General features: G+C 39.7%; 1 protein-coding gene across 1 annotated transcript in view; it reads left to right on the top strand.

Annotated features, from left to right (window-relative positions):
* The window catches only part of Pappa2 (pappalysin 2), a 198,475-nt gene that overhangs the window by 113,243 nt on the left and 59,823 nt on the right, over positions 1 to 25,409 (top strand). The window contains exons 10-13 of the mRNA XM_051148331.1: positions 184 to 377; positions 2,415 to 2,561; positions 22,223 to 22,358; positions 22,544 to 22,751. Of these exons, the coding sequence (XP_051004288.1) occupies positions 184 to 377; positions 2,415 to 2,561; positions 22,223 to 22,358; positions 22,544 to 22,751 (685 nt within the window). The remainder of the gene's footprint in view (positions 1 to 183; positions 378 to 2,414; positions 2,562 to 22,222; positions 22,359 to 22,543; positions 22,752 to 25,409) is intronic.

The raw sequence follows: 25,409 nt of genomic DNA, 5'->3' as shown, positions 1-25,409 counted from the left end.
CAAAGAGTGATCCCTCTTTTCCGAGAGTGTTGGGATTGGTGCTTTGATGGGTACCAGGCTCCATGATCTTCACAGGAATCCCTTTTCTGCATTGGAGAAGCATTTCTAGGAACATTACCATGTTATATTCCACCTAAAACATATGGAAAATATCTCTTAAATGTGATACATGTTTCTCTGCAGGGGAGCCAAGCCTTTGCTACAGGTATGAGGGAGATGGTATTTGTGAACCTTTTGAGAAGAAAACCAGCATCATAGACTGTGGCCTCCATACTCCTGAAGGACACTTGGACCAGTGGGCTACTCAGGCTTATTCCCACCATGAAGACAAGAAGAAGTGCCCCGTTTCCTTGGTAACAGGAGAACCTCATTCAATGGTAAGTTAAGCCAAAAGAATGGAGTCACGGCTGTCCCTAGATCCTTACAGAATTTGCACTTTATTTAAGATGTTATCATTTGATTTTTCCCCTCACTGAGACCAGAACAAGATAATATTAGCTGAAAACCTTCTACAGTAACCATAAAATCCCTGTACCTCCCATGCACACTACTTGACCTCAACAACTTTTATCAGATGACTCAAGCCATAGGCAAACATCTTGAAGTTTAGCATAAGACATGCAGCTATTATAAACCATTTGATCTCTATGCATTGGGGGGATAGTATAAATGTAAAAAAGCAACAATAAGAAATCAGGAAGTCTGAATATGACACCTGGATCCACTAGTATTACTGTTACTACTTGACTGTGAACAACTCACTTAACCCCTCTGGGCCCACATTTTTGTATTTTTATATCTTTTGCATATAATAGGCCAGTATAGAGTAAATATATATAGTTTTTAATTTATTATTTTAAATTTTTATTGAAAAAATTAAATTATTGCTGAAGAAATGCTAGAGTTAGTAGCTAAAGTAAACCAGGTGAATCCTTTCCTCTGTCTTCCTACATATTGAGAGATCTTGGGAAGACACTCAGAGGTTGTACAAATGACTTTGGTGAACTGAGAGTGAATACTAAAGACAGGAAAAAGGGCAGTTGACTCTTGGATATCATCCCAGATGCTTTCATCACTAAATAAACTCTTCTATCCATTGTAACAATGTGCAAGATGTCTACAGACATAAAAGCTATCCCTTCGGGTATTGTAGGCTAGGATGAAATAACTGTATCGTAAACTCCTCACTCGGAGGAAAAATTTCTGAGTAGACAGAGGAAGCTATTCAAGGTGGGTGTCTCACATGTCTCATCAAGGATGCCAGTGTTTAGATTCCAACACGTGTGTGTGTGTGTGTGTGTGTGTGTGTGTGTGTGTGTAAGACAGAGAGAGAGAGAGAGAGAGAGAGAGAGAGAGAGAGAGAGAGAGAGAGAGAGAGAGATGAGAGACTTAAGTTTGAATTCAATCACCAACTCTCCATCTCTGAGTTATGCTCCCAGAACCTGCATATGCATACTACTCAACCTCAACAACTTTTATCCAGTAACCCGATGCATATGCGAGCACCTTGAAGTTTAATAATGTAGGTATTATAAACTATCTTTGGGCTCTGCCTGTTGGGGAAGGGATTTAGCAATCAGTTTTTCAGGCACAAATAAGGAAGCAAGTCAAAGGGGAGCACATGTCAGGTGAGTGCTTCTCCATGTTTATTGAGAAAAAAAAAAAGGCACTTTCCCCCCCTGGAGGCTCAACACTAGATTTTCACCCATATCTTATTGGTTTATTTAGTCACCCTCCTTTTGGTGGGAAACCTTGAGGAAATGAGCATTTACATAACAAATTTGAACAAATTTGGTGTTCATAAATGAAAAGGTGATGGGCAAGAAAATGCAATGGGACAACTAGCCTTTTCTGCCACATCCTCTTTGAGAAGTCTTGGCATTCTTCTCCTTAGAGTCTGGTGGTCAGCAAGAAAAAGCCAGGAAAGCTGGCAATTCTGAGCTCATGGTAGCTCTCTGAAGTGGCTTTTCATCTAGCCTGAATGTCTTCTCTAAGTGAAGTAGGAGACATTTCCTGGAGTTCTGTTTCTTGGGTTCTCTACCTAGCCAAGTACTCCCTACCTGCGTGACTCAGTATCCTCCCCCTAGGGTCAGTTGATGTTGAATTGAAAGACTTGCAAAGTGAATCCTTGAATTAGCCTAAAGCATGCTAGAATGACTCTTGGCCAAGGTCCCATGCTGATGATGGACAGAGAGTTGTCCTGTGTGGTTCTTTGCCCTAGCAAGATACATCTTGATGGTTACAGCATTGAGAATGTCTTCTGCATGAATGGTAGTTTTTCTGCATTCTGCATCTACTAGTGTGGCCATTAGGCATTTAGTAGAGAGAAAGGTCAGCTTTGTGCTGGAGAGCTTTCTTGACTGTACATAGCCCCTGAATGCCACACTTAATTTGGGATTGAAATTGCATTTCAGAGTTGCGCTCCACACCATCCAGATTCGTCCTCACACCATCTCTTTACTGGCTGGTCCCCTTGTGTCTTCAGTCTGAAGAGTGGCCAGGATGAAGACAACGAGCAGTCTAAAAATAGCCTGCAGAAGGACAATGAAGTTTGGCTGGAAGTAAGTGATCACATGGGTAAAACTGGGCATGTGACTGATACGTTAGGGATTTCCCTTTTCCTATCTCAAAGTATTTACATCTTAAACGATTTCTGTCTCTCTCTGAAGTTTGGGCTTGCATATGATGATCACCCTAGGAAAGTAATATGTACCCCCAAACACGCGAAACTAGAAATGGACAGCGCAACCACCCTAATTACCATAGAAACCAGGGAGCAGGAGGTTTGAGATCACTGTGGCAAGGCTCTCCTATTCCCCTTGTCTGTTGCGTCACAAACATATCCAGCATTTCTTTCCTTTGCATGGTTTTTGACTGTTTTTGATGTTACTTGAGATAGGGTTTCAGGCAGCTCAGGCTGTTCTCGAACTCTGTGCCACTGGGGATGACTCTGAGCTTCTGATCCTCCTGGTCCCACCCTGTTGAGTGCTGGGGTGACAAGTGTGCATCACCACATCCAGATTATGCAGCACTGGAAAGAGAAACAAAGGTTTCGCATGTGATAGGCATGTACTGTGCGTACTTGGACCACCCAGTTTTGGCCTTATTTGAAAAACATTATAATGTGTTCTTACTGGGTGTGGTGGCACACGCCTTTAGCCTCAGCACTTAGGAGGCAGAGGCAGGTAGTTCTCTGAGTCCACGGCCAGCCTGGTCTATAGAGAGAGCTCTGGGACAGGCAGGCCTATGAAGAGAGACCCTGTCTTGAAAAAAATTATACTGTGTTCGTCTAGTGTCTAACTTTTTTTTTATGCATCTTTATAGTCACAAGATTCATTCCTGCTACTGTCCTTAGCCAAAATTTTCATCTTCCTTCCAATACAAGAGCGCTCAATTACTTATGTTGACATATCCCATGTGTGGATTATTTACATGATTCCATACTTCCCATTCTGCTATAAGTATTTCTGTGCATTTCTTTTAGCGCATACGTGTAAACTGATGGGTATCTTTAAAAATGATAGATTATTGATAGTCTAGATTTGGTAGGAAATTGCAAATGATTTTCCAAGTGCTTATGCTAATACATATGCCACAAGAGATTTATTACTTTGTTAACTGCCTTACATTTTTCTCAATACTTGGCATTTTAGGTTTTAATTCTTACCTCTTCTTTTGAGTATATGAAAGTCTCTTCCTGTGCCTTCAAAGATGCACTACATAATCAATGTGTTGGGTCGTGTTTTCTATGGACAGTGCCTATTTGTATATCCCTTTTGTTATTTTTTGTCTTTAATACATATAGTCAATACTTTATTTAGTTTTTCACTGGGTTACATGGCATTTTCTTAACATATAACATGTTCGTACTTTTCTGAATACAAATTCTTTTTCAAGTACCAGTTTTTCAATGTCTTGCAAAACTCAGTAGCTGTTCCATCCTCCTAAGGGTCCCTTTAAAGGGACTAAGCTCAGAATCTTACTGGGGTCTAACCTGTTTGCTTCCCTTAGGCCTGGTATATGCCGCACAGTGTAATAAATACTCACTTTCTATAAAGATCTGCCTTCCTGTATTAACTTCTAGAAATGTTACTGCTTTGCTGTTTCGTGTTTACATCTAGAATTCCTCTGGACTTTTGTGACAGAGGGAGGTAGATGCACAGTCTCTGCCCTGGGCATGTTCATTAGATCCAGAATCTATCCAATCAACTCAGACCCACTGTGATGCATGTCACCTTTGCCAGAAACCAGCAGCAGTATGCATATGCTAGCGAGTTTATTGACACTATGTTTTATATATTGGTCCTACACTTTGCTCCATTAGTTCATATACTTTTGGGATATTAGTACACTTATTAATATTAAACATTTTTACTCAGTCTTAGAGTACCATGGTGTATGTCATACAGGTTCTCCATTTTCTATCATAATGTATTAGCTATCTTGATTATTATCCTTTAAATTTTATAATTGACTGTTTTTTTTCCAGTCTGGCTAGTTTTTTATTATTTTTTCCTAACTTTTTGCACAACCAATCAAAGAAATGTACACTTTAATTTTTAACCATTTTCTTTATTTTTCATTTGTTTTCAGGGCTATGCACACTCTACACAAGCTTTCAACCATTGAACTACAATTATGGTTTAAATTTGTGGGGTTTTTTTATGACAACCTAAAATAATACCTTGATAATTGTCTTTTGGTCCCCCTATGTATATGTTCTTATACACACACACACACACACAGACACACACAGACACACACAGACACACACACACACACACACACACACACACACACAGGGCAGGGGACAGTCCTTGCTTCACATGGTACCTGTAAGATCACAAAATGACTATGCAAAATTAACAATAACAAATTAGATGATTATAATATTTTCATAACCCCTAAAACATTTTCACTCCAAATGCTCTTATATTTTAGCTATGCAAATGTGGGATTGTTAAAAAAAAAAAAAAAAGGGCTGCTTTTTGACTCATTAGTTCCCTTGGACTTAAAACACTGGCAAGATATGGAATCAATGTGTTAGATTTGTTTGCCAAGGTCAAAAGACACCGAGTGGCTTTACCTTTGCTTGCCTTTGCCTTATCTGACTCCTTTTTCTTACGTGGTTTATGTGAGAAAACTAGCATTTTCTTATGATGGTGAATTTTCCACGCCTCGCTTATACTGGTAGTCATGTATCAGCTTCTGGCATTTATTCATCATTCCTTTGGCGTTATAAAATCTCCACAAGAGTTCCTTTAGTATGAATTTTTCCCTTTAAATTGGTGTCTCTAGGACAGCATTTCTCAGCCTGTGGGCCGGTGCCCCTTTGGCAAGCTTTATCTCCAAAATACTTACATTATAATCCATAACAGCAGCAAAATCACAGTTATAAAGTAGCAACAAAAATAATTTTATGCCTGGGGTTACCACAACATGAGGACCTATGTTAAAGGGATACAGCAGTAGGAAGGTTGAGAACCACTGCCCTAAGAAGTCTCGATCTTTTTGTCAAAAGTACATTCCCTATTTCTGGTGTCAGCTTCCCTTTCACTGACATCCTCTACCTGCACGTCTGGTCCCTTGAATCACCATTCTCAGAGCCGGTTACTTCCACAACCCCATTGTTGTTGACCAGGCATTACTCCTAGCATCATAATTTTTTTTTTGCTGTATTTTTATTTTACTTTACTATTTTGATTGTCCATTTTGGCAGATTTTCATGAGTATTTATCATTGGGGAGCAATGTGTGTTGTTTGTCTAAGTCAAATCAAAACTTCATTCAGTGTGATAGAAGAGAGAAGGTGGTGAGTGGAAGGAGAAAAGACTATCAACATAAAACAGTTCTGCTCACTAAGAGCTTGCTCTTTTCAAATTCACATTAAAGTCATTTTGTCTTTAGCAAGGATGGGATTCGTTTACTGGTCAGAATTCACACCCATTACTTGCATGGAGAATTGTTGTTGTTGCAGGATTGGCAGTGAACTGTTTGTTTATTCAGTTGTATTAGTACATTGTATCAGATTGATCTGAGTCATGTTGGTGAGTCACTGGTTTTAGTTAAGCTGATTTTATGGCCATTATTTGTAGGTATGTGAACTATGGACATTGGAAATTGCCAGGGTATATCTTTGAATCCCTTCATCTTTCTTATAAGTCATCTTCTTAACTAAAACGTGTCTTTTTTATCCTTAGGAATACCTATTTAATACCTATATATTCCCATTTTTTTGAAGTTCTCTGTCTTACAGTGCACTATAAAACACACTAATCAGGATCACTGTAATGTGGACATGATAACATCAATCTCTTAGTGACCTAAACTGTCTTATGTCGATGGTCTTTTCTCCTTTGTCCTACTGTTCGCTCTCCTCTATCATAATGAAGTCTTAACTGAACATTAGACAGTGAACATCTTGTACAGATATTGGATGACATTATCTTATTTTCAGGATGACTTTATTGGGTTATACATTAATATTTGAGAAATGTCACCTTAATTAAATGAGCAATTTAGAAGACTAGAATCTCTGCTCTTTTATCTATGAGTCCTGATCCATTTTTCAGTTTTTTCACCTTTTCTAAGAAATTCCCCATGCAAAGCTTGAACTGGGCCCTCTACCTTGAAAGTCAACAGCTTCCTTGTCCTCCAGGTCTGAGCCGCTCTCTGGCTAGTCTTTGCTTCACTTATGCTTTTACTCTGGACTGTTTTGGTTATTAAAAATATTTCTAAGACATCAAATATTCTGTTCCTTTTAATGTGATTTCTTCCCTTTTGATATATTAAGCTCTTTAGTCCTGATGGATTTGCTTGTTTTCAAACATATCCCCATCATCATCTTACTTTATTTGTAATTTTGAAATACTCCCGCTGGAACGAGCTTCTCTTTTCATTGTAAGCAACTCAGTTGTATCCAGAAGCAGAAATGTCTCAATCTGAAACTCTATTAACACCCATAAGTTAACTACCTCTTGTATTTTAGGTTTGTATCCTGGTACTGCTCCACAGGTAATCTAGGAGAATAGTTTCTGCTTTAGAGCAAAATCACGAATCTCATCACAAGTTACACTAGGGTGTAAAAGGTGGCTAGTAAAACATTGACTTCATGAACCTGTCTGGTACCAAATAAATTAGGAAGTGGCTTTTGAAATAAGCTCCATCAAGCAAAACATTTCCCAAGCACTGCAGAATTTCTGGCCCTTTCTTTACTCTTCATTTTAGTATAATTTAATCTTGATTTGATACACAGATATGATTTGTATGCAGTGAATCAGAGACAAATTTATTGCACAATGAAAAACAACAGTACTGGAAAACATTAGTTTTGAAAACATATTTCCAAAATCTTTCATTCACTCACAAGCTACTTGCCAAAATAAAAGCTCAGTCATTCTAGCCAACTTTACTGAAGTAACATCCTCTTGCTCCTTTTCTATTCTAATCTTCAGCCAATGGAGCAAGAATGGAAGAAATTTTTAAAGGAGTATATAATACATGTCTTTTTACCATTTACAAGAAATTACATTTAAAGTCATCTATGGTTTACAAAATGCATATTTCTATGCATTTTCCTGGTACCCTTCCAAATCACTGTGAGTGACAGGAGAGATGGTTTTTCCATTTCACAGATAAAGAAAGCACCCAAGGTTTGAACTGCTTCTTCTACAGCACTAAGGAACAAAACGGTAATCTGGAAGGTCAGATTCCCATGTCATAACAGTGATCTCATGAGCCTTTATTTTTCCATCTCTCTAAACTCCTTTGCTTATTCTGTCAGCATTTATTAAGCACCTGCAGTATGCCAAACCTAGAGCTTATCACTGAGAGTACACAGGGCAGAGCAAAAGGAAGAAAGCAAGAATACAAGAGCATATGAAAGGAAAGGTGCCCTACCTTTGTTTTATTGCTTTTCTTCTATGTTTTTGAAAGTCAATGTATTGATGAATCTGATTGAGAGATTTAGCTCTGTGCTTTCTGTAAGCTCTACATGCACTAATAGGAGAAGGCACAGAAAATGTGGTTTCCTTGAGAAGGTACTTTGAATGTAAGTAATGTAGGAAAAAATGAAACCATTTGGGATACAGACACTCAGCAACTGTTTGGTTCCTAAGGAGTCAGTCACTATAGGCAAAATCATATACTCATGTTTGTTTCTATGGTTCTAACTGCCTCCAGTTTGAAATGATCTCACTTAGGCTGGACCAGCTAGCAGTCCTAACAGAAACCACCACATGTTCACAGTATTTTAAGTACCAGGTTCTCCACATCAGTTATGAATCATGGACCACTGCCTGGAAATCTGTTCCGCACAAGCCTAAAGCCTGTTAGCCATAATTTTCTTCTATTCTTTGTTTGCTATCAACCAGCTAAACACTGAATGTAAGTCTCTAACAGAACATGAATGTGCATTTAATTGATTAGGCTTCCAATGAGCATCCCTAACACCATGTGAACAGGGAAAAACACATGTGTTGAAATGTGTTCTATTCCACATAGTATTTATTTTACACACTTCAAAAATGACTATTTTAAAATTTTGAGATGCTAAGCATTTACATGATATAACTAGTAAAAGCTGTGTGTGTGTGTAGATCAGATTAAAATTCAAATCCAGAGTTGGAAGAAGTTTTCTATGAAGAACCAGTTAAAAATATTTTAAGTTTATAGCTTATACAATCCATATCATAAATGTTTACCATAGCTATTATCACAAAAGTTGAAAGTATGTAAGTGTATGTATACAAATTGTAGGTTGGGTTTTTTGTTGTTGTTTTGGTTTGGTTTTTGTGTTTTTAGGACAGAGTTTCTCTGTGTACCCTGGCTGTCCTGGAACTCATTCTGTAGACCAGGCTGTCCTCAAACTCACAGAACTCCACCTGCCTCTGCCCCCTGAGTGCTGGGATGAAAGGCATGAGCCACCACGGCCTGGGTTACATACAAATTGTATTTTTGAATTTTCAAAGACAGAACTTTGAATTTATTTACTTTTCATGTTATATTTGTTTTTATTTTCAGCTATTTGAAAATATATATCTTAGATCACAGCCTTATGGAAATAAACATTGGATCAGGATTGGCCCACAGGCTGCAATGTGCTAACTCCTGCTCTGCATCCTGTTTCTGATTGTTATGAAAGAGAACCATAACTACTTATCTTATTTCAGCACTATGTTGTTCAGTTTGTGTAACTGTGACAAAATGCCTGATGTAAACAGCTTAATGGAAGAAGGGCTAATTTTGTTTCTAGATTCAGAGGTTTTGGTCCATCTTGAGCCAAGGAATGGTGTGGTAGAACAGGGCAGTTCACACGCAGATGGGAAACAGAGAAAGAATACCTATGATACTGGCTTCATCCTGTCTTGTCTTTTATACCTTCACTACCCCAGCGCATGGGATGACGCTATCCAAACATGGGGGCAAGTCTTCTCTTCTCAGTCAGTCCCTGGTAGAAAGAGCCTCACAGCCACATGTAAGGGTCTGCTTTAATCTAAGTGTATCACAACCAAAGCAAGTGGAAAATCAGGGTTAAAAGTCTTACACTCCATGACAAAAAGCATGTATGTTTGTATATGTATATATAGTATATGCTCATTTATGTAAGTGCACGTGCATGCTTATGTATGTGGAGACCATATATCCTCCTCAGTCACTCTTCACCTTCTTTTTTTGATGCCATTAACTAAGTCTGAGCTCACCAGATCAGACAGGCTTTTGGCTGGCCAATGAGCTCCTTTCTCATTCTCCCCAGTGCTTGAATTACAGATGTGAACTAACACACCTCAACTTTCATATGAGTGCTGGGATCCAAGCTCAACATAGCAGAGTATCATTAATGGTATTGGGTTGGCTCTCTCCCGTGGGGTCGGTCTTAGGTTGGGTCAGTCACTGCTTGGCCATTCCCTCAGTCTCTATCTTTACCTCTGTACATCTTGTAGGTAGGGCAAATTTTGGGCCAAAGGTTTCATAGGTGGACTGGTGTTCATCTCCCACCACTATAAGTCCTGCCTGGCTAGAAAGTGGCCTCCTCAGTCTCTGTGTCCCCCACTTCTAGGGGGCTCCTGTAGAGACATCTTCATATCTTCCCTGTAGCCCATCCTGTCCTAGGTCACCAGCTTATCTCAATGATGCCTCTGCTCTCGGTTTCCGTTTTCTCTCCAAGCCCTCTAACCTCCCATCCCTACTCTCCCCACATCTGATTTCCCCACTCATTACCCTCCCCACACCCTCTACAACCCAGTTCCCTCTCTACTTTTACTACTGTTGTCTATTCTATTTCACCATCTGAGTGAGGTTGAAGGAGAACCTCCCCTGGGCCCTCCTTGTTACTTAGCACCTTTGGGTCTGTGAATTGTAGTATGGTTGTCCTGTACTATATGGCTAATATCCACTTATACGTGAGTATATACCATGTATCTTTCTGGTCAGGGCTGCCTCACTCAGGATGATCCTTCCTAGTTCCATCCATTTGCCTGAGATTTTCATCATTTCCTTGTTTTTTTAATAGCTGAGTAGTATTGCATTGTGTAAATGCACCAAGTTTTCCTAATTTATTCTTCAGTTGAGGGGCATCTAGGTTGTTTCCAGATTCTGGTTATTGTGAATGAAGCTGCCATGAACACAGATGAGAAAATGTCCTTGTGGTATTGCAGAGCATCTTTTGGGTATGTGACTGGAAGATGGTATAGCTGGGTCTTGAGGTAGTACTAGTTCCAACTTCCCAAGAAAGCACCAGATTGGTTGTCAGAGTGGTTGCACAAATTTACATTTGAGCTAACAGAGAATGAATGTTCCCCTTCTCCCCCATCCTCACTAGCATGTGCTCTCACTTGAGAAGTTTTATTTAAATTTTTAATTTGTTGGCTTTACATCCTGATTGTTTCCCTCTCTCTCATCGCCTCCTGGTCTCACCCTACCTCTCTCATAACCTCACACTTCCTCTTCTAATCCTCAGAAAGGGGAGCCCTCCTCCCCTAGTATCTAACCTCAGCCTATCAAGTCTCATCTGGATTGCCTATATCCTCTTCCTCTGTGGCCTGGCAAGGCCACCTCACCAGGGGAAAGTGATCAACATGTGGGGGCCAGAGTTTATGTCAGAAGTAGTTCCTACTGCCCATATTTTGGAAGCCACAAGGAGACTGTGCTGCCTATCGAGTTCATCTGAGCAAGGGGTCTAGGTCCCCACTATGCATGGTCCTTGGTTGATGCATCAGTCTCTGCAGCACCCCGTCCTCCACCTGGATTTGTTAGCTCCATTGGTCTCTGTATGAAGCATCACTTGAGTTTTTCATCTTAGCAATTCTGACAGGTATAAGATGGAATCCCCGAGTCAGTTTGATTTGCATTTCCCTGATGACTAATGACATTGAACATTTCTTTAAGTGCTTCTCTGCCATTCTAGATTCCTCTGTTGAGAATTCTCTCTTTAGATCTGTGACCTAATTTTTAAATTGGATTATTTGAGTTTTTTTTTTTTTTTTTGTGTGTGTGTGTGTTTGATTTCTTGAGGTCTTTATATGTTTTATATATTAGCTCTTTGTCAGATGTAGGGTTGGTGAAAATCTTTCTCTAATATGTAGGCTGCCATTTTGTTCTGTTAACAGTGTCCTTTGCCTTACAGAAGCTTTTCAGTTTCATGAGGTCCCATTTATTAATTGTTGATCTTATAGCCTGAGCTGTTGGTGTTTTGTTCAAGAAGTTGTCTCCTGTGCCAATGAGTTCAAGGCTGGTTCCAGGTTTCTCTTCTAATAGATTTGGTGTGTCTGGTTTTATGCTGAGGTCTTTGATCCACTTGGACTTGAGTTTTGTGAAGGGTGATAAATATGGACCTATTTTAGTTTTTCTATATGTAGACATCCAGTTAGACCAGTATCATTTGTTGTAGATGCTTTCTTTTTTCCATTGTATGGTTTTGGCTTCTTTGTCAAAGATCAAGTGTCCATAGTGGATTTATTTCTGGTCTTTGGTTCAATTTCACTGATCAACCAGTCTGTTTCTATATTATGGTTGCTCTGTAGTATATCTTGAAGTAAGAGATGAAGATACTTCCAGAAGTTTTTTTTTTTTTAATTGTATAGGATTGCTTAGCTATTCTGGGTTTTTTGTTTTTTCCACATGAAGTTGAGTCTTTCTCACTCTAAATGTGTTGAAAGGTCATACGATCCTCTCTAAAAACACCACCAATATGTTCAGTAAAGAATGACAATGCTGAATTTCATGGGTCTATCAAATAGCAAAGCATAACGCTTACTTATAGTGATTTAAAATTGGAGCATGAATGGAAGGGTGTAAGCAAACAAGCAAACACATGTTTCAGTCTCAATTGCCAGACAGTATGGATGGGTCTGTTCCTCACACCCTTACTGGGGCCTGGCTTACCATTCACCTATGCTTGGTCAGTCAGTGAGAATAAGATAAATTCTTATTTTTGCCATGCTTTTAATTTCTCCTTACTATAGTGTGGTATAACATCCCTTTAGGCAACAATTGCTAATCAGTTAGTATTCTTTCTCTTAATTTCATGGTATAGGTGAATCCATTCATTTCACCCTGCTCACTGTGGTTGAACTGATATATATATATATATAATTTTCTTATGTTAGAATTTCAGTTTTGCCTTTCAGACTTTTGTCTTTCACGCACTAGAATTCTTGAATATATATTCATAATACATGAAACATGACACAGTAATTTCTTTAATAGTATCCACTGAAGTGTTCATTTTTGCTTTGTTTTATGGTATGACAATGATTACATACCAACTGCTAGGTAAAGTGTGAGTCTGTTTTGAACTCTGTACCGCATTTAGCTGGTCTAGCTTCCTGTTTGTTTCACCAGCTCTCTGCTTGTATTGGTATGCATTTTACTGTGTAAATAAGTTGGCTGTACATGGTTCCCTTCCCCATTTTTGTGCATTTGTTTTAAAAATTGAAGTTCACTATTCATGAACATTTCTTTTCCATATAGATTCTAAAATGTACCTTTGTGATTCTGTTCTTTTGAGTTATCACCGTGTTGAATCAAGGAGACAAGGTTTGAGACACAAAACCAGTTTTCCTTGTAGAGGGATCTTAGATGTGGATTATGTATGAATTTTGTGTGTACTATTGGGTTTTTATTGACGTTTTATATATTTCCCTTTGAATAGTTTACTAACTCCCCATAAAAGTGTCAGTATGGTTTTATCCCCTTTTTTGAAACCTCTTGTGTGAGGAGGATTATCACTTCCTTCAAAATTCAACTAAATTTATCTTTTTTTTTTAACCACTCAGTTCTGGGCTTATTTGAGGAAAGGTTTTAGTTGCCATTTCAATTTCTTTGAGTTTTAAGAATATACTCCATGCTTCTATTTCTTTTCTATTGGTTGTTGGGTATCTGGGAAATTACTGATTTATTCTACATGGTCAAATATAGTGTGGGTTAGTGCTCATAATGTACTTTTCGTTGCTTTTCCACTCCTAGCCATACTTATCATACCTTTAGGGATACAGGTTTTCTAACATTTCCTGGATTACATGTGAAACTTGTCTACCCTACCGGTGTCTTCAGGAACAGTACTCAGTCTCATTAACCTTATTTTTTTGGTACTTTCCCTCTATTTTATTGATTATTCCTTTATTGTCATGTTTTGTGTCTTGATTTCTCTGAATTTACAGTGTCTTTCTTTCCTCCCTGCCCCCATACATTCTGATCACAGTTTCTCTTTCTTGCACTCCTTTTCCCTCCCTCATCCTCTCTTCCCCAGATCCATTACTCCTCCATTTCCCTTCAGAAAAGATCAGACCTCTCAGGAATAGAATCTAAGCACACAACATAGCAACCTGTAATAAGACAAGGCACAAATCCTCATATTGAAGTTGGATGAAGTAACCCAGTAGGAGGAAAAGGGTTCCAAGAGCAAGTTAAAGAGTCAGAGACAGCCCCACCCATCCCCACCGTTAGGAGCCCCTCAAAATACCAAGATACACACCATAAAATATATTTGGAGGACCTAGCGCAGACCCATGTAGGCTCTGTGATTGCTACCTCCAGTCTCTCTGAGCCCCTGAGCCCTGCTTCATTGACTCTGTGTGTCATGTGTTCCTGGTGTGTTTGACACCTCTGGCTCCTACAATTCTTCTTCCCCATCTTCTGAGGAGCTCTTCCTGAGCTCCAATTGGAAAGACCCGATGGAGACCTCCAATTTGGGCTTTCTGCCTAATGTTCAGCTGTGGATCTATGCATCTGTTTGCATTAGCTGCCAGCAGAAGTCTCTTAGATGATGACTGGGCAAAACACTGCTCCATGAGCATAGCAGAATCTGATTTCTGTCTTTAGCCTCCCAATTCCTAACTAAATGCTTGGATAGTTTATTTTTGGTGGTGGGTACTTTTTCTATTACAATTACTACTTTAATTGTGTCCCATAAATCCTGATTATATAGACCTCTTGATATCATTTGATTTTAAGTGTTTTGCAATACTTTATGATTTGTTTTATAACCTTAGCAGTTTTTAAATATAATTGTGTTTGCTTATACCATTGATTTTTTTCAGAACATAACAACTTTTTATTGTGCCAGTTGAGATATTAATAGAGGGTGTTTTTTCTCCTCCCTTTGGCCCTATATTTTATTAGTAAGCCTTTAAATGGCAAATTTTCATTCATTTAGGAATAAGTGCTGGTCCATAATAAGAATTCATATTCTGTATTAGTGTGTCAAAAGTGTCAATTATTCTTAGTTTTCTTTCTCTGGGCACACAAATATCTACAAAATTCTTTCATACTTCTCCCTTTTTGTTTGTGTTTCCAATGATTTGTTCTTTTTCTCCTTATTTTTTTATTTTGCTTATAGCACATTCTTTAATTTCATTTGGAAAATTCTTATTTTTAAATAACTAACAAAATTTGCATATATTCACAGAACACCCTACAGTCTTTTGATAAATTGTGAAATGGTTGCCACAGACAAACCTTGTCATGGGTATCTATGTTTTCAACACTGAGCTGCAGGAAAAAAAAAAGTACTCTCCAATTAAATTTAGGTTTTTGATAAATAACAGCTGATCTTTCAACATCAATATTTTCATTTTCACTTGTTGTTTGGGTATTCTAAAGCAAAATTTATTTCATGTCAGATTTTCAAAATTGAGCAGACATCTTGTATCTTGGTTGGTTTTTGTTTGTTTGTTTGTTTGTTTGTTTTTTACTAAATCTGATAACTTTTCAGTTATTGTTATTTTTTGATCAGTCAAATGCTAATCGCTTATTTGGAAATGATTCCAACTATCCCAGGAGCTGTCCACATTTTATAATTCGACCAAAAGGGAAAAGTTCTTGTATAGGAGGTACTGAGTCTGGTCACTGCTTTGACTATTTGGTTAGAGTAAAGCTCATGGGATCCTACATGAGAGGGTGGGGATGCACACAAATGAGCTGGCTTTTTACTCTAGCCTCGAAAAAGAGCAACAGATTAGAAGGTGTTTTAGAAATTGGAAGAACGCAAGCACTCCAAAGAATGTTATTGTTGATTCTGTTACTCCTATGAACCCATCGAGTAACTTTATATAAACATGCCATCTCTCTGCGCATTAGTTTTCTCTTAAAATTTCTTTTAAATGAAGTATTTACAGAATTCCTTCCAACTTTGCACTTACATGTAAACTTTACAGCGAATTTTTTGACATACTTAGGTTTTAATAAGTAAGTGCCAAATAAGGAGTGATAAAAATAATTCAGTTAAATTTTCATTAAAGGGGGGCTGGAGAGATGGCCCAGAGGTTAAGAGCACTGACTATTCTGCTGTTCTTCCAAAGGTCCTGAGTTCAAGTCCCAGCAACCACATGGTGGCTCACAACCATCTATAATGTGCTCTAATGCCCTCTTCTGGCCTTTGAGCACTGTATACATAATAAATAAAATCTTTAAAATTTTTTTCATTAAAATAAAAAGGGACCTGTTAAAGAATTTATAAAGTGATTCTGTGACAGTACCTCTTGGGCAAATCACCTGTGATTACCTGAAACAGTGGTTTTCAGCAATGAATACACATGCACATAATCACCCAGAGAACTTGGATACATACATATGTACACACACACACACACACACACACACATATTCTACATAGATATGTGTATTATACACACATACATGCATGCATGTGTGCTATGTGTATGCACATGCATACATATGGGCATGCAATTCCACAAGCACCACAGGATTACTGTCCTCATGTGTCCGTATAAAGGTTATAAATCTGCATCAAAACATAAGCTCTTGGATAGGTGAGGTGTTTGAGTGCAGGCCTAAGAAGCCGAGTTCAGTCCACGAATCCCATAGGTGGAAAGAAAGAAATGGCTCCCAGGAGCTGGCTTCTGACCTCTATAAGAGCTCTGTGACATGTGCATGTCTACACACACACACACACACACACACACACACTTAAAAAGCCAAACCACACAAGCTTTCACAGGCCTGTCCACAGGCAGGAGGCTTGGCTCTTCTTCCACCCATCCCCACTGCTGTCTATATCCACGAGCATCAGTAGACTCCTATCTGTGCTACCAAACAACGGCCATTCTACCATGCCTGTTCAGAGCAGTTTCATGACAAGGGTTCTGAGAAAGGAAGCGGTCTTGGCAAGGAAGGAGAACCTGAGGAGCTGGGAGCTGCCCGACATAAACATGAGAAATAAGAAACCAAGTCAAAATTGGAATTTCCATTCAAAATTGATAGTGAATTGTTAAGAGGAGAAAAGCAAGCCAGAGGAATGATAATACTGTCTTGAGCTACAAATTGTTAAGGATGAGGAGAGAGCCATCAACGGCATGTTCAAATCTCTTCCCGTCCCATGAAGTACTCTTATTCCCAGGAACCTGGTTAAAATTGCGCAATCTCGGTTCTACTAACCGAGGACTTGTACTTTAGCTAGGTCCTGGGAAGTTTGCATGTATGTTGCAGTTTGAAAATCACTGCTATAGAGGATGGTTATCTCAATATGGAGCAAAGCAGTTGATGCTCAAAATGATTCAAATCTACTTCCAGTTCATCAAGTGGAAAGCTGCTGACAGGATTTTCTGCTTAATAGGACAGACAGGTTTCTGAAGAGCATAGGGATTCCTTCTCTAGGCGTAATGGAAATGTATACAAAGTAATTGTCTTCAGAAAACGTGTTCAGTTGCTAGGGACATTAGCATGTGCGGAAACCTGCACTCCTTAGGGATCAAGCAAGAACAAGATGACTATGTGTTTATAATTGCCATTTCCTTAAAAAGCTAACCTCCTGCACCAGTTTATCCCTAGAGGGCACAACTTTATTTCCGCTTTCCTATTTGATTGTTACTACTCCAGAATGCAATTGATTTTTATTTGTTAATAGTTTCTTGTCCCAAGCAGGGCAACGACACCAACTCTCAGCCCCACAAACATCGGAGGAGGCATCTGTTGTTTTTAATGCAGAAGGGACACTAGTCATGCTGGGCAGTGCTCTCATTCTTCACCTCGTATTTGCATTTGCTCTCCATCTGTATCTACATCCCGTAAGGACTGTTGCTATCTGTATTCCATAACACCTTTCCTCATCTGCAGGCTTCGTCTCTCGTCGAATTTTCCCTGGGATTCAGACTTTGAGATAAAAATTTACACGCAGACAGTTTGCTGAGAACTACAGTTGATATCAGTGTGTAGGAGAGTGAGAGAACTAGGATTAGCCAGGAGGGGTGGTATTTAAATAGTGTCAGAACCCTGTGCAAGCTGGAATGGCCCTGCAGAGTAGTCTCACTAGATCTTATGAAAAAAGTCACTTGGCATGGGCTTCCTGCCCCCATCCCCTCCCATGCCAAGTAAGTGGCATGGCCCTGTACGTGGAGGTCACCAAAAGGGAAAAGGCTTGACTTTGTACTGCGTGCCACACTCATGAAAGGGGTAATGAGAGACACACCACAGCAGCACTCACTGCAGGTGTGGTCCTGTCCCTTCCTGCTCCTCTTTGGAAGTCTCATAAACTCTTCCAGCAGAGTGGTCGAAGACATGGCCTTGTCTATAGTGGACTTAGGGAAATGATCTAGGAGGAATTGATCTGGTCGTCTGAGTAGATCCTAGCCTTTCCCGCTGACTTGCCGATGCTTACATTCTGCAAAGTCTAACCAGGAATTGTGGAAGCCATGAGAGCAATTGCATGTAGTGATCAGCCGGTCTGACTCTTACAGAAAAGGCAGCATATACATTTGCAATGGCTGTAGTCATTATGGGGCCCTATGGGAACAGAGCAGGGCCTCATCTAGAGTCTGATGGACACCAAGATGAGCAGGAGCCTAGACATGAGAAGAAAGAGCAACAGCCTCAAAAGTCCTACCTTCACTTTTCGTCACCTTTGGAATCTGGAGGCAGTCTGGGCAGCCGGCTGGCTTGAGTTTAGTTGCCGAACAAACTCCCTTCCTCTATTAGCTGTAAACTCCAGGGGAAGATCTTTTGTAACTTGGAGTTAATCTCTCCCTCGACAAACCTTCTGACGACAAGATTAGTAGACTGACTCACCTGAAATCATGAACATTTAGTAATTTTTCTCCTACAAATGCTTACGTGGTTTAGCCAATAGTAAACGTGATTGCACCCTGAGTTTCGGTGGTCCTCGTTAAACTACAAGTGGCTTTTAAAGATGCCTCTCTGGTCTCTAAAATTGCATGAAGCTTTTGTGTTTTGGTGCTCACTTGACTTCATAGGTTGAGAGGGAGTAACAAAGGTCAGTACTTTGCAGGGAGAGTCTACGATTTTTGTGCTTGTCTAAAACTAGAAATATCTCAGCCTTTAAAGTAATATAGAATGGGAAATTGGGAAAGCCACTATCTTCCTGTGTACCATTTATCTGGGCCAAACCTTTGTTTCAATTCCACAATCAAATCTTTATGGGCTGAGGAGATCATATTAAAAAATCTCCAGTAGGAAGAAAAGCCTGCTGACTTTGGTGAGGATTCCAACAAGGCATGTGCCCACTCTGTCCTAAGAGCAAGCATCACCTCCTGCTCTCTCCTACACCCATAGCTTCTATTTTCCATCTGGGGAAGTACCAGAGATAAGTGAGGATGAGAAGTGGGGGGAAAACAGGAGTTAATGAAAAGCATTTTAAATATAATTCTTCTTCAGTTCGTAATATAGTTTCAGGGCCTACTATCCAGTGACCACCACAAAGGCTGACCTATACCTTGAAACTCTTGGCTTGAGTGTATGTTGTAGCAGGCCGACTGGAGACAGGCTCTACGGCTCAAATGGCTCAGCATTAGAGATGTTCTATCTCAACCTTACTCTCTGTCAGCAGGCAGCAATTGAGGTTAAGTTTTGGAGTACAAATACAGTTAGTGAATAAAAAGCAGCTATATTGTCTCATCTGTTTCTTTCTGTCTGTCTGTCAGTCATTTTTTCTCGTCAACATCTGCCTATATCTTGTCTGTCATAAACCAGACTCAGCCTTCTCTCTGCCTTGCTTTTCCCACTCACCTTCTCTCTCTCTCTCTCTCTCTCTCTCTCTCTCTCTCTCTCTCTCTCTCTCTCTCTCTCTCTCTCGTCATTACTGTCCATCCATCTATCTGTCTATAATTTATCTACTTACCTATCTGTCATTATCATATCTTCTATATAGCTGCTGTATGCTCTATCTTATTTGTTTTCTCTTTGGTTCAATATTCTTTGCGACAAATTCTTTCGCTATCTCTCTCTCTTTAAGGTGTTCTTTAGATTTTAAAATTGTTTGTATTCCTGACAGATCTTGGCTTCGTTCTGAAATTTAGCTGTAGCTTTTCCTCCTTATAGGAGCCAAGTTCAGTTAGTTTTATGGAGCTCATGCATGGCATTCAATCTATGCATACTCTGTCAATAACTCAAATATCAACAGCTTCTATGGAACGCAAACATGGAGAACCAATGCAAATTTCCACAAGGCAATTTATAAAATTACGTAGACGAATTTTGGCCTGTAAATTTCAGAAGAACATAATTCTTTGTATATTAAAGTGCTAAATACATGTGTCTAATTTTAAATTGTATTCTTTCTGCTTTTGTTCCTGTTGTACAAACTGGATAAGGTGTATGTATTTGGGGAAGTAAGAATGGATGAACATGGAGCCCTTAATGTTCATAGATACTATCTTGTCTGCTTTTCTTTGACTTCATTCTGTCTACCTGGCATGCCCGTGATGTAAGTGATATCTCTATTATTCAGCTATGGGAAAGATGAAGTCCAGCGTCAGGCAGAAGTAGATGGTTTCTCTGTCTCTGTCTCTCCTGGTCCCCTCTCTCTTCTCTCCTCAAACAGTGAATCTCGGTTTCTCTTTACCTGAACTCAGGTTGATAACTGACATCTGTGGAGATGGCCTGGTTTCTGCTATAGAGGGCAAAGAGTTGTGAGATAACATGGCTTCCTTTTGTGCTTATAGTTGCTGCTGTGGGATATGTACTCAGGTTTCACTTGAGAATCAAATTTTCCCTATCTTTCCTGTGAGAGGAAATGCCCAAGTGTCAGGATAACCTGATGGAATCTGCTCTCTCTGCTTTGTGTAAACCAACAGTGTGCCCTTTATAAGTGTCACTGGTGGTTTTCCTGCTTCTCTTATGGCCTGGAAGGCCTGTGGTAACCTCTCCCTATAAAGCACGACCCAGGCACTGCCACAGGAGAGGCTGGAGGGTTCAGAGTGATTTGGTATTCACACTGCCACAGACAGTCTGTGTTGTTAGGAGGTGCAAACTGCATTAGGAGGTTCGGGTATGGACCCTCAGGACAGACGACCTCACACCTACTATAAATCCTACCTCTGCTACCTACTCTGGGATGAGTGGAAGACTGAGAGGCCTTGTGTTTTGCTCAAGCCACCACACTCTTCAGTTCTGAGGCCTTCTCTTTGGACTCTTATTTCTGGCTTAGGAAAAGAGCCGTCTTCCATTCTCAGGTCTCTGTTGTGGTACATGGAAAGGAAGGAGCTATGGGGAGTTCCCAGGAAGCTTTGAAGGCATTTGCTGCTAGAGTCAATAGCTTTGAGCTAGACTTGGGATGCCTTTTATTTCTAGCCCCTGGCCATCGAGGCATAGAGGACTTCATTTTAGAATCTGTAACCTATGGGCCTGGATGTTTTTTGAAGTTATGAAGGAATGTTTATTACTTCAAAGAAGGGAAATGAAAAGAGAGTAGGGGAGACATTGTGTAAAGAGAGTATGGCTGGACTTCCCCGCAAAGGTGGAAAGGAGAGCTGTGTTGCTTTGACCACTGAAAATCGTAAAATCGCGTTAATTAAGCCAGTAGTGTAAATGAACCCTGTAAGCATGCTGCCAGGACTCAGGAAATCCCAGTCTGTGGACAAGAAAGAATTCTTGTTAAAAATGGAAAACACGTTTTACTCTTCTCCCCACTTCAGAGGAGGTCCCTACCAAACAGACGTGCTATGCTCTATACTGGAACCACATCGTGTTCAGAACCCAAGAAAAGCCACAGCGTTCATCCCTGCAGATACACATACAAGTCACCTTATACAGACTGAGATGGTTACACACACACACACACACACACACACACACGCACACACGCACACACACACCAGTGACTATTATAGAATCTGTAGTATGCGTGAGCATATGTGCCATCAGTTAATGAAAAAAAGAGGCCATGAATTTGAAAAGCAGCAAGGGAGAGTAGGTGAGAATGTTTAGAGGGCAAACAAAGATGGGGGGATTGGAATTGATATAATTATACTATAATCTGAAAAATTAAAACAAATTATTTTTTTTTTTAATGGACATCAAACTTTGTAAGGTCCTGATAATAAGAATGTAACATCTATGAGCAGCAGGGAAATCTTGCGGCTATTTTCAATATAAATTAGAAGTCATGCTAAAGTATTGGAAGTAAAACAATAGTCCAATTGCTATATTAAATAAGTCCAGTGTCGAAAACAGGCATTGAATCCGAATCCTTAGCAGCGGCTACTGGGTGTCCTTTTATCCCTCAACCTTTAATACACAGTGGCACTAAGCAGTTTTGAGAACGGGTGCTTAGCATCTACCATCGGCCATCTATTCATCTCATTTTGATGTGGGCTGTCACCTTAGGTCCTGCTTTGTTTACCATGGGGTGTTTCCCATTGCAAAGAAGAACAAAGTTCTTTTAAAGAGTGACTCTAGAATGGCAGAGAGAAGATGGACACATACCTTGGTTGTCTACAGAAACAATGGCTCATACTGTATGTGCTTATACCTAGGCGGGTTTCGATAAGCCCGGAGTTGCTGTGGCAATTTTCCTTTTCTTGGCATCTGATGGCCTGGTCCCTGGGAAGCAGCAGCAGTCAACAGTGACTCTCTACCTGGTTGATGTCAGAGGAAGTAACCACTCTCTTGGTGAGTTGAGAATTGTTTCTTTAGAGTCACTAGCAGCTATTCCAGTAGACACAGGGGTCAATTTGATGTGGACCTCTGAAAGTGTTTGTGGTCTTTTGTGTGTCACAAAGTGATATAGAGGACAGACACTGCAAGGCTCTAACTAAATGACTGTGAGTAGTAGTAATTACCTTATTTCTCCTCAGGAACCTATGAACTGTCGTGTCAACATAATCCACTGGTTATCAATGTGAACCATCAGGCGGATGTCTGCCCCCACCATACCTCCTCTGCGCTGCTGAAATTTTCATCCCCGCTGGTGGGCATCTCAGCAGTGGCTCTAAGGACGTCCTCCCACACCAGTTCTTCAGCTTCCAGTAATTGTATCTCAGAGCAGAATAATCAGGGACAGAGGTACAGAGCTCATGTTCCGCCTTTCTCCCACTATCCTTGTGACTATAACATACTGCTATTCTTTGGGCTCTTGGGGGATACACAGTGGTTACTTACACATTAACTGGATTTAAGAACTACCAAAAAGTCCTGAGAATCAAAGAATAACTCATAGATGTCAAAATTAGGTTTTTAAGATATTTTTTCTTTCCTTAGTTGCGTATAGTATTTTTGTAAATATTTCACATCTTTACAAGATCTTAACATCTTTTTTACATATAAAGTTACTGACTTCAAACAAACGCTGTTATATAAACTGCCAAAAATTTGAGCCAAAAACTCAATGTTCCCTAAGCAATCTATATTTATCTACTTGTTCCCACCTGGACAGTGTATAGAGGAAATTTAAGAATTACTTGCTAAGGCATGTCATACAATAATAGGGCCACATATGGACATTGGGAATATATTAGCTACAAGTGCCTTTCTGTGGACATTCATGATTGTCATCATCTAAACAGATGACAGTCCCTGGATTCTTAGCAGCAGCTAGAAGAAGGGTTATACATCAGAGCACCCCTGTACCTACTTTTGAAGGTAGGGATGAGCAATTGGGATGAACAAGTCTATCAGTAGTCTACTAGATTAGTGGAACCAAAGGAAAGCAGATGCATTTCCTCAGAGAGGGAGGCAAGACCACATGCTAGGTTATCCAGAACTTAATCACAAAAGCTGGGGTTCCAAGCAATGCTTCATTATCTAGTACAGGAACCCTACCCCACACCCATGCCAGGTATACTAGAAACCTTCCTTGAGACAGATGCAAGAGTAGAAATACTAGTAGGATATATTGCCTTTCTACTGATGAATAACAAGCCATACTAAAATGTAATGATCCAACATTTTGACATAGCATGAATCCTATGGTTGATAAATCTAGATACATCTAAGAGAGGTCCCTTAGGAAGGTGTGACTGAGCTGTTGGCCAAGGCAGCGGTTACATGGAGGTTCAAAGGAAATTGGGGTATTCAATTTTAAGTCTGTCACTGTGGTGTCTGGTAGTCATAGAAGGGCTACACCCAGAAAGAGTGAACAGTGGGCAATCTCACATAAGTATGATTACACCCAGTAGGAGTGAACAATGGGCAATCTCACATAAGTGGACTATACCCAATAGGAGTAAACAGTGGGCAAACATAAATGCAACTCAGTTTGCTACATGTAAGACTCTCCATAAACTGGGTGTCTTAGACATGGTAGCTAATGATCCAACAGAAAAAGAGGCCCAAAGATGATGAGTAACTTGAGGAATTTCCCCAGAGGGAAGTCACAATCGCAATCATTTTATAACGACGGTGGGAGTGGCAGCCCACTACTTCTGACATATTTGATACACCAGAAATGAGTCAACAAGTCAAACCAGTGATCAAAGAGAGGGTTTTTATAAAAACACAGATCCCTGGGGACATCTACAAAATGTCTTGTTTGCAGCTTGTGTTAATTGAGAATTAACTAGATGCCAGGAATTGTGCCGTGTCAGGAAGGAGAACATCATAGCCAGACACAGTCTGGATATTGGACATTGTATCATTAGCCAGTTTATACATGGCTTCTATACTTCTTAGAAGATATCTTCAAATCTTAACACAAAATGTATAGTAGTAAAATATTATGGTCTTCCATAATAATCACCTCTTCTTCATGGATTTTCAAGTTATTTTCTATATTGTCTCTATGTCTGGCCTTAAGCCACACAGCATTTCTTTCAGGTCCTTGAATCATGTGTTCTCAATGAGTCTGTGCACATAATTATCCTACTGTTATGAATGCTGCTCAGTTCTTGTCATTTCAAACTTCATCCTTAGGGCGCCTCTCCTGTGGGCTCTGTCACACTTCTTCGTTGTTTCTATAGGTCAATTGTACCCAAGTGGCCAGCACACTGTGTAGTGTTTGTTCATGTTGAATTCTGGGCTCCCAGCAATGGAAGCCCTGCTCTGTATTTGTTAGGTCTAGCAGAGGGCCCGACACATAGTAGGTATAAGAAACTTATGTTGCATGGTGGTTGTTTTCAATGGTCCATGGAGCAGAATTGAACAAGAAAGGCAACAAAGCAGAAGTCACAGGCTCTGTAAACATGAAGGATCAGAGCTGCCCTCAGCATCATAGCCATGAAAGTTCAAGAAGGAAGTTAATTAATTATGACCACTGCTGCTAGTTCCTCATGTATTTTCATGTGGCACTGTGAGAAAAACAAGTTTTATATGCGTGCATGCAAGCCAGTGGAAATAGGATATGATTCTCCAGTTTACACTGAGTACATCTGGAATGCATAAACATTTCCAAACCACATGTGACTGACAGGAGCCATGAAAATTGGCTTTTCCTTCGCAGCCAGCAGATCAGTACAATATAGTACATTTTTATACACAGGATACCTCATGTATTTTTATCATGAAAATATTTTAAATGTGAACACTCATTCACTTATAAGACAGAAGTCTTTGGTGGCCATATTACATCAATCATTATTGCATGTGTAGATACCTTATAACCTGAAATGCTCAAATTCTAGGTATTGTGAAAGGGAGTTTTTGCTGCTTCCTTTTTATGCCTTATGACCCAAATTCCATTAATACTTACATGGATAAGGGAGAGCTGACAGATGTCTGGTAATATAA

Source organism: Acomys russatus, chromosome 6 (genome assembly GCF_903995435.1).
Source record: "Acomys russatus chromosome 6, mAcoRus1.1, whole genome shotgun sequence".
In the NCBI taxonomy this organism is placed as follows: Eukaryota; Metazoa; Chordata; class Mammalia; order Rodentia; family Muridae; genus Acomys; species Acomys russatus.
This window is presented reverse-complemented; position numbering and strand designations above follow the sequence as displayed.